General features: G+C 38.9%; 1 protein-coding gene across 1 annotated transcript; it reads right to left on the bottom strand.

The window, feature by feature from the left end:
• Nucleotides 1-5,999: 5,999 nt before the first annotated feature.
• On the bottom strand, nt 6,000-9,434 carry LOC143533168 (serine hydroxymethyltransferase 4-like). Its single transcript, XM_077028026.1, has 4 exons — nt 8,687-9,434; nt 7,081-7,471; nt 6,886-6,987; nt 6,000-6,447 (listed from the first exon to the last, which is right to left on the bottom strand). The coding sequence occupies exons 1-4, from the start codon at nt 9,362-9,364 to the stop codon at nt 6,203-6,205; spliced, it is 1,416 nt and encodes a 471-aa protein (XP_076884141.1). The 5' UTR covers nt 9,365-9,434; the 3' UTR covers nt 6,000-6,202.
• Between the last annotated feature and the right edge of the window lie 520 nt (nt 9,435-9,954).

Here is a 9,954-nt window from a genome sequence, read left to right as displayed (position 1 = left end):
ATCCCTATCTAAACGGTTCATTTTAATTTTTTAGTTTTGAAAAACATTTGCATGGGAAGACTTTCGAGAAGCTTAAAATTGACCATGACCAAAACCTCTACTTGGCATTAATACTATCAATTAACAAATTACAATTCCGGATTTTGCGCACAGTCAAGCTACTCTTAAGGCAAAAAATTTGATTTTCCCCTCATCCCCACACTTGAGGTTGACATTGTCCTCAATGTTTAAAAATATAACTTTTAAAAGAACATTAACGAGGACGGGGTTAAAATTTAATTCTTGTTAATTTTAAAACCAGGCTTAATGTGATGGGAATATCAAATTATACAATTACATTTTTAACAACGCAACTAATAAAACAATGAAAATTATAAAAACGAAATCACCTGATATAGGTAACTCGTGTGCACTCGTGTTTGCTCCAGATGAACCTGTCTCCTCAACTCACTCAACAATATCTGCAAACTCTCACATGTGTAGAAGCATGCCACAACTATTAGGATAGGTCTTTTAAACGGTTTGCAAACCGTTAATTTTAATTACCAAGTCAAGTTAAATAAATTTCATAATAAAATTTGTTAAACTAGTAAAAGTGTTAAAAGACCCAACTCACTTTCGTAGGAATCACGATTGCATTTAGCATATGCAACAAGCCCTTTAAACCCCCTGGTAGCCCGGGTGGACGAGTGAGGTCGTTTATAGCAAACTACTCCCACAAAGTTCAGATACAACAAAAATATACACGTACCTGAATCAACCGTAAAAAAAGGAACATGAAAGCACGTCGGATATCTGAAACCTCATAACTTAAAATTTTTTCACCGAAATACTATAAAACTCTGACTTTTCTGTGTGGCATCCCCACACTTGACTTTTGCTACAGTGGTACGCTTGAAATAAAACGGTTAAACGAGCTAATAAAATAAAATAAAATACAAAATGAAAATAAAATCCAGGTTGCCTCCCGGTTAGCGCTAAGTTTTTGCCAAGGTTTTCAGCCGGACCGTTATCTGATTTGGCGATTATGGTGGTCGAATGGAACATTTACCAACTGAGTTTCCTATAAAAGCTCGGTAGTTGACACGCCTCGACTCTACCTCCTTCTTCATGTTCAACATGTATGATGAACAAAAACGAGCCGATGTGAATGCACCTTTACCTTTAGAATTTCCAGCATATGCCCGATAGTTAACACGTCTAGCCTGCACATTATTTCTTATCTTTGAAGCATCAAATGTTGATCGGGGGTGAACTGAACATTTTCCCATCGAGTTTCCCATGTAAGCTCGGTAAGTGACATGTCGTTCCCACACCTTATTTCTCATGGTTAATACTCGTGTAGACCGAATACAAGGCCATTTCATCAAATATTTCTCGAGGTCTTCTAGACTCACCTTTCTATTTCTTGAACTTGCACTATTTCCTCCAACTTCATTTATCAGTGTGACTAGTATGGGAGAACAGTCAGGATTCACATGGTCTACTTCAATCACCGGTCTTTCAAAGGTTGTTATGTCTTCAACCGGGTCTAAACTTTCTACTTCATGACCTAAAAAAATTGAACTCTCTCCCTCTATATCATCATCTTCAATCATAACCGTTGCACTTTTTAACTCTTCAATGATTGACAGAGTTCGTGTGGTATTAGTCACCACAACCTCTTCCCCCACTTTGTGCTCTGAAAGCCCCTGAACCTCATCTATCGCTTCATCATCCACCACGAAACCACTAACCAACTTCTCTCGTTCTCCTTAATTCGAGTTACCTCTTCTAATAGTTAACTCACCAGTTTATCCTGAGCAACATTAAACGTTTCCTGAAGTTGTAACCTCTGATTCATTTGCTTCAATAACTCCATCACGTCTTGAATAGACTCTTCTTTGTTACCCTAGGAATCTTCTTGATCCTGCTGATAATTCCTTTGATAGGTACCACCATGATTATAATATTGAGGGTTTTCTTTGTATATCGGTTGGGCGTACTCATCATAATAGTAGTCTTCCTCCTCTCGGTAACTTACAAAAGTTGGCGTTTCAGGTCCATCACTATCATATTCACTTGACTCGTAATTTTGTTGATAATCTAGTGAAGGTGGTGAATAGTTCTGTTACTGCCAGTTACGACCCTGCTGGTTGAGGTTCCTTTGGTTATAATTATCTGAATTGTAGAAGCCTTGGAAGTTTGCTGAAGGTGGTTCATGATATGATAGTGGATGGTATGAGTCATCATCCTCCTCAACCTTATATCCTTCATGTGGGTCATAGACCTGACTCCACATCATCTTGAGTTACCTGCACACATGAGACACATAAATACCAAATGTAAAAATGACAAAAATAATAAAACTATAAGTAAACAAAACAATAAACTAGCACTTTACGCGTTGATTCCCCAGAAACGGCGCCATTTTGATCTGTGTCGAAAGGTCAATAAAAAATACTTATAAAATACCTTTACTAGCTAGGGCAAGTAAGGTGTCGAATCCACAGGGAATCAGTGGAAAGTGCAAGTGGAACTCAATTTCTATTATAAAATACTTAAAAGTGGACAAACGATGTCAAGCTGTTTAAAAGAGGAGTTTGTAAACAATTATGTGAAAATAACCAAACTCTAGGGTTCAGGTTTTGCAGCAAGTTAAGGAATTGATAAACTTCTTTGGACGGTTTCTTATAAAATATGTAAATCAAAAGACTTGACGATTGTGTTGATTGTCAGAACTGAATCCGAACAATTGACACGGCTAAATGAAATCTATTTGATAATCGGTTTTACTTGTTGAAACACAAAATCAATAATATGGTTAACGATAAACGGGTCAATGATGAAAGAACTTAATCCTAATTGTTGATGACCACAAATCAATTAACTGAAAAAAGATCAAGTAATCAATTAATAAAAACCATTTAAGCACAAAAGCAAACACAAAGAATTGGTTAACCGAATGATTAATCAATTAAAAATCCAAAGTTAAAGTATAGAATAACAAAATCTAACACGCAACTCAACCCTACACCCGGAGATGGTTATGAAGTTTTTAGCCTTGCATGTTGATCTTCATGCTCTTGATTATGGTGTGGAAGAAGGTGTTCATAGATCAATTTTGTGATTAAGATGTGTTATGATGGTGTAACATGGCCTCCAAGAAGTCCCAAAACTGATAATGATTGAATGAATTCGACTTTAGGGTTTTATGGCTTTAAATATAGAAGAAAATCACCAAAATCCCCTTTTCCGTCAGACCCAGCCGTAAGCTACGGCTAGGCCACCGTAAGCTACGGCTGGGCCGTAAGCTACGGCGGTTGGCTTCTGCTTTACGCCTCCATGCGAAGCCAAATATCGTTTTCTTCATAAAATCTTCATTTCAACTCCGTTTTCCTCCCCGTTTGCGGCCACGTCTTCTTATTTCAATTCTCTATCCTATCATAGATCATTACTTTCAATTCCACTCCATCATGAATACTCCAAATTCGCTCATTTAAGCTTCGTTAAGCTACGTACACTCAATTAAAATCCTCCCTACTTTCAAACCTTTTTCCAACAACCCAATTAAAATTTTCCCGGTCAGTTTGCTTACCTACAACTGGAACATCTTCTATGTACTCGTTCCCTATAATGTCATCATTTTCACTATTTCCAGGTATGTGAACATCAACATCTGAATCTTCATAATTGCTATATGTGTCTAACTGACTGGTCCTCACATCACTTAACAAGTTCAAACCATATGCATCTTCATTAACAGTTCCTTTCAACAACTCATCTAGAAGCTTCCTTTGTTTTTCAGTAGGGTCTTCATTCACTTGTTTTCCTTGCAACAATGAACTCCTTAACTTTTCATCCTCAGATCCATCATCGTCCAAATTCACATTATAAGATTCATCTTCTGAATCATCACCAGATCCAACATTAGTTGACTCGTCTGAACTACTATGAATTGGTGGTGAAGGTGGAGTTTGGAAAATTGGTGGTGATAGAGTGTTGACTACTTGTGGTGGAGGTCGAGTTTTAACAATGGGTATTGAAGTTTAACCGGTGAAACTAGGAAAACCTGTGTTCTTGTTGTATTTCTTGGTGATACCTATCACTTGTTTTCTGTCTGTAAGCTTGGAATACCTAATAGGAATCAGGCTAAATGAGGGAGAACTGGGATAGCATGAGCTTTTGAAGAAGACATATGGGTTTTGTGTTGGGCTTCAATGTTAATGGGCTAGGCTTGAGGTTAAGTGGGTTGGGCTTCCATGTTAATGGGCTAGGCTTGAGGATTACTAGGCTCCGCTAGCATTGGGTTACTGGTCTAGCATGTCTTAGGTTTGGTAATCCTTTCGGTTTGAACATATATGATCAAATGTTCTAATGCACCTAGCAACGAAGCCATCTCATGCACTACACTATCACTATTGCACAATTTTACTAGTACATCACCGGGTATCATGGCATACAATCACAAGTCTTTCTTCTTTTCATATGGACCATAGTCCATTGCATAACCAAGTATCTCAAAAAAGGATAGATTATCAACATCTAACTCTAATAAGGTGGTTTTTACATTACCAACATACCTTAGCTTCAAAGGTTCGACCTCAAATTTCCAACTTTTCTTGAAGTCGATGATAAAGTTGACATCCATTGGAAATCAATTTTGTTGCAACAACTTCGATCAATAGCTGAAATTAGGGCTTGGAGAGCGATTGAGTGAGTGGGAGTGAGGGTGAGCGGTCGAGTGACTGAAATTAGGGCATCGGTTTATGTTTAAGGATATGCTATTTTGTATTACTTATTTGTTATAAAAAGTCATGTCATTTTTCCATCTCACTTATCATAAAAGATTTTTCTATTTAAGAGACAACTCGACAGCCGCATCACTAAAAACAAACGTCTGGTTAAATTTGCGTTAATTTTGCACCCACATGCGTAGTTGGGATTATTTTTTGTCATTTACGTAGGTGGGACTTATATTTGCCAATAGAGAATAGTTTGGATTATATGAAGCCAATTTTCGTTAATTCTATGATTGTTTCCAACTTAAGTTTATGTATTTGCTTGTGTGGCCTATGAGTTATGACTGGAATACTTGCACTTTGATTTGGTTTATGATCTCTCTTTATGTCATTGTCTAATCACTAACCCATCAAACTACTTTTCTATATATATATATATATATGTATATATATATATATGTATATATATATATGTATATATATATATCTATGTGTGTGTGTGTGTGTGTGTGTGTGTGTAATGTTCTTCTAGTACTTATTCTAGGAGTTCACGTTTACTAAAAGTACATATCTACCGGTAGCATTCCTTAGAGTCTAGGGTCAGGATGATGTGGCATAAAAGTTGGCAGTGAACGCTGCCCTGTGTACTCAGGAATAGGGAGAGGATAGATCATGAGGAAGCTTCCACGTGGAAACCATGATGTTGCGAGTAGAGGGAGCGAGAAAATCGGCAAGGCAGTGGCTTGGATGGTGATGTGGCAAGGTTCTCTAGCGATTAGCGAGGAACACTACCCCCTCTATCAGGGAGATTGCGGCTTGTTGTGAGGGCACTCGACACCCTGCACCCATAGCGAGAATTTCCTTTTTTTAGTTGCCACAAACAAGGAAAGGAAATGGTTAAATTTTGGAAGTTTTTGTATGATTTGGCAAAGCATATCCACCATCTTCTCATTTTCGCCGTCCCTCCCCTTTCCTCTCTATGCTGAGTTTTGGCCTGCCCTTTCCTCTCTATGCTGAGTTTTGGCCTGAAACTGAGAAGAAGGTGGTCTCGGCTTTGTGATTGATCGACTCACACACACAATCAAAGATGTTCGGGTTTTGGTGTTTTTGCGTCTAGACTTCTTTTCATTGTTGTGGATAATCTTTAGTCACTCATCCTTCAACATGGATCGGGTTTAAGGTACAATGGTTGTAAACTTTGCTAGTTTATGTAAACAAGTACCATAAACTCAGATTCTCCAAACGTGGCCTAAGGTCAACTACCAATAAACCACAACATTAAAAGACTAACATGTACGGCATCAACATATTAAAATTTAACTACAAAAAACGGAAACCATAAACAATCTACATGTGGAACTTAAACACAAGTGAGATATCTTATTATCTTCCAACCAAATCATACAATCTTTAAAGAAATTCTCATTTCAATCATCAAAAGCCCCGGGAAATGTTACTAGCAACACAAACATCACAAAACCTTAATCCTTGTACTTCATGTCCACCAATGAGAACCCGGGCATGTCAAACGAGCCAGAAAACTTCTCGACATCAGCCTTAAGTTGTTCAATTTCCTTGTTATTGACCAAACCCTTGTTGAAATCCTTCAACAATTTCCCAAATTCCTTTTGGATGTTTAGAGTGATTTGAATAGCGCGGTGTAGAAACTCGCCAATTTGTTCAAAATCTTTCTCAACCAAACCCCTCGATGTCATTGCGGGTGTGCCTGAGCAAAACACACGTTCAATTCATTCAGAAAACGCCATCCAAAACACACACAAAAATAGAGAGAACAGATAGAGGTGCAAAAGAAAACAGGGTTGAGAACCAAACACAATTTGGTAACTGCTATGGACCCAAACCAAACTATAAGGTTGAAATTGGTTTGAAACCAGCCAAACTCGAAGTGAACCAATTAAACCCGGTTTGAAACGGATTTGACCATCATTGACGCAACCCAACCCGTTCGAACAAAAACCTGATTTGACCATCTTTGACTCAAGCCAAACCGAATTCAACCTGAATGACCCAACCCAAGTCCCAAACTGGTTTCAACCCGACCCGATTTGGGAAAGAAACCTAAGACCATCTTTGACTCAACCCGACCCAGATTGGGCCCAGAACCCGATTTGTACATGTCCACAATCGGGAAACAAAAACTTACCAATACGAACACCTCCTGGAGCCAAAGCACTGCTGTCACCAAACACGGCATTCTTGTTAACAGTAATGTTTGCAAGATCACAAAGCTTCTCCACCTTGTTTCCTGCAAAAAGAAGATCCAAAATTATAAACCCATGATGCGATTTCAGAACGTAAACCATATGATCATCACAAGCCACGAGCCGTAACCACTTACCAGTCAAGCCAAGAGGACGAAGATCCCACAAAACAAGATGGTTTTCGGTTCCACCAGTCACAAGTTTATAGTCTTTGCTCATCAAGTAGTTACCAAGTGCAACCGCATTGGCTCTAACCTGCTTGGCATAGGCCTTGAACCCAGGTGACATGGCTTGTTTTAAAGCAACCGCTAGCGCCCCGATCTGGTGGTTGTGGGGTCCACCTTGAAGAGCTGGGAAAACAGAAAAGTTGATTTTGTCTTCAAAGTCATAAATCACACCTTCTGGTTGACCCTTCTTTGGTGGTTTTGGACCTTTGCGGTAAAAGATCATACCCGCTCGTGGGCCCCTGAGACTCTTGTGAGTGGTGGTTGTGACCACATCACAATACTCAAACGGATCCGCAGCTTCCTATCAAACCCAAATAAGTCGTTAATAAATATTCAACGTATGAATTTCTAATCATGAACTTGGTTAACAACTTGATAAAAATTCAAACTTTATATTTTAAAGATCTAAGATCTGTACCAATTCCTAAACACTAATGTGGGTCATGTCAATCTGAACAATAACATGCACAATCAGTAAATTACAGGTTCTATATTAAAGTTCCAGCATACCATTTTCCAAAAATTAAATCATGGCTGGTCAATTAACAAAAATTCAAACTTTATTTTATATTTTAAAGATCTACGATCTGTATCAATTCGTAAACACGTGGATCATGTCAATCTCAACTGTAATATGCAAAATCAGTAAATTACATGTTCTATAATATACTTCCAGCATACCATTTTCCTAAAATTAAATCATGTCTGGTTAATTGACAAAAATTCAAACTTTACATCCTCTAGACCTATAGATCTGTAACAATTTCAAAACCCTAACGCGAATAATGCAAATTTTAAGCCTTAACGTGTAAAATTCAGTACAATAATTCAGATCTGCATTAATTCCAAAACCCTAATGTGAATCATGTAGATCTGAACTTTAGCATGTAAAACTCGAAACCCTAAAGTGAATCATGGTTAGTAACTTGACATGATTTAATGTAGATCCCTAGATCTATAGATCACTACGATTTCAAGACCTTAATGTAGATCAGACCAACTTCAAATCTTGAATTACACTTACCAACTTGTCAAAATTCAAACTTTACATACTCTAGATATAGGTCTGTATCAACTTCAAAACGATCATAAAGCCAACTTCATATCTTGGATTGCATTTACTAACTTGACAAAAACCCAAACTTTACATCCTCTAAATCGATCTGTCCCAATTATAGAACCCTAATGTAAAATTCAAAACCCTAATGTAGATCTGTATCGAATTCAAAAGCCAAATGTGGACCATGGTTAGTAACTTAATAAAAATCCAAACTCTACAACCTCTAAATCTATAGATCCGCATCAATTTCAAAACCCGAATGTGATGTCAACTTGAACCGTAAAATGTAAAATTCAAAAACACAAATGTGGATCATGGTTACCAACTTAGTAAAAATCCAATTCTTACACCTTCTAGACCTACAGATCTGTCCCAATTTCAAAACCCTAATGCAGATCATGCCACTCTAAACTATAACATATATAATCAGTAATGCAATGAATGAATTATAATTACCTGAGCAGCAACAAGACCACTAATATGAGCCATATCACACAGCATCAACGCCCCAACCTTATCAGCAATCTCCCTAATCCTCTTATAATCCCAGTCCCTCGGGTACGCACTCCCGCCACAAATAATCAACTTAGGCCTAAAATCCAACGCCTTCTCCTCCATCTTCTCATAATCAATATACCCAGTACTCGAATTCACCTTATACGGCAAACTCTCAAAGTAAATCGAAGTCGCAGATATCTTCTTCCCACCGGAGGTATAATACCCGTGCGTCAAATGCCCACCCGACGGCAGATCCAGACCCATGATCCGATCATGCGGGTTCAGTAAGGCGGTGTAGGCCGCGAAATTGGCGGGCGACCCGGAGTAGGGCTGGACATTGACACCCCATTTGGTGGGGTCGAGGCGGTAGGCTTGCAAGGCGCGTGAGCGGCAGAGGTTTTCGATCTGGTCGATGAACTCGTTGCCGCCGTAGTAACGGTTGCCGGGCATGCCTTCGGAGTACTTGTTGGTTAAGGGGCTGCCTAAGGCTTCGATGACGGCAAACGAGGTGAAGTTTTCGGAGGCTATGAGTTCGATGCCGCGGGACTGGCGGCGTTTCTCGTGTTCGATGAGGTCGAAGATTTCTGGGTCGGTGGTGTGAAGAGGGGTGTTGCCCCACACGTTCACGGGATCCATGGTGGTTGATTACGGTGGTGGGGGTGATTGGAGGTTAAAAGAGGCTTGTGGTGGTTGTGGGTGGAACGAGTTCTTGGGGGAGTGAGTGAGGGTGTTAAATAGGCAAATGGAGGTTTGTGAAATGACGGTTTTGCCCCTTTGTGTTTCATTATATTTTTGTTTGGGGTTAGTTAGGTGTGACACTAAAGTTTATTTCTTTACTAAAAGGGCACAAGAACATTATGTTCTTACACACAGTCATGTCACTTTTATCCACTACTCATAAATGTGATTGGTTTAACCTGATAAAACCCAAACCTGAATACTCTGAACTTGAATAATACCAACCCAGTTTCAATTCTTGTTTTAAGTTTCTTAAACTCGGCCTGAAAAACCCGAAACGTGAAAGTACGACACGAAGAACACCTGTACTGACATCTGTTTATGTTTAACCGAGCCTATCCGAGCTCGATCCTAGTAATATTCGAGGTTGGTGTGTTAGAATTTTACAAACCCGTGCTCAATTCGAGCCTAAAAATTCAATATTGAGCTTGGCTCATTACACGTTTCACGGGCTTGAGATCGGCTTTGAGCTTGTTTAAGCTGGGCTC

This window comes from Bidens hawaiensis, unplaced genomic scaffold, assembly GCF_021521415.1.
Source record: "Bidens hawaiensis isolate Kalapana, Puna unplaced genomic scaffold, B.hawaiensis_p1.1 tig00000702_1, whole genome shotgun sequence".
NCBI classification, from domain to species: domain Eukaryota; kingdom Viridiplantae; phylum Streptophyta; class Magnoliopsida; order Asterales; family Asteraceae; genus Bidens; species Bidens hawaiensis.
Note: the sequence above shows the minus strand (reverse complement) of the source record. Positions and strands in the feature narration are given on the sequence as shown.

Excerpts from the sequence above, each read along its gene's own strand:
- LOC143533168 (XM_077028026.1), bottom strand. The coding sequence starts at position 9,364 with ATGGATCCCGTGAACGTGTGGGGCAACACCCCTCTTCACACCACCGAC. Across the intron at positions 6,988-7,080 it reads TCGTCCTCTTGGCTTGACTG|GAAACAAGGTGGAGAAGCTT; the intron begins GTAAGTGGTTAC and ends TTCTTTTTGCAG. Across the intron at positions 6,448-6,885 it reads TCCAGGAGGTGTTCGTATTG|GCACACCCGCAATGACATCG; the intron begins GTAAGTTTTTGT and ends TGTTTTGCTCAG.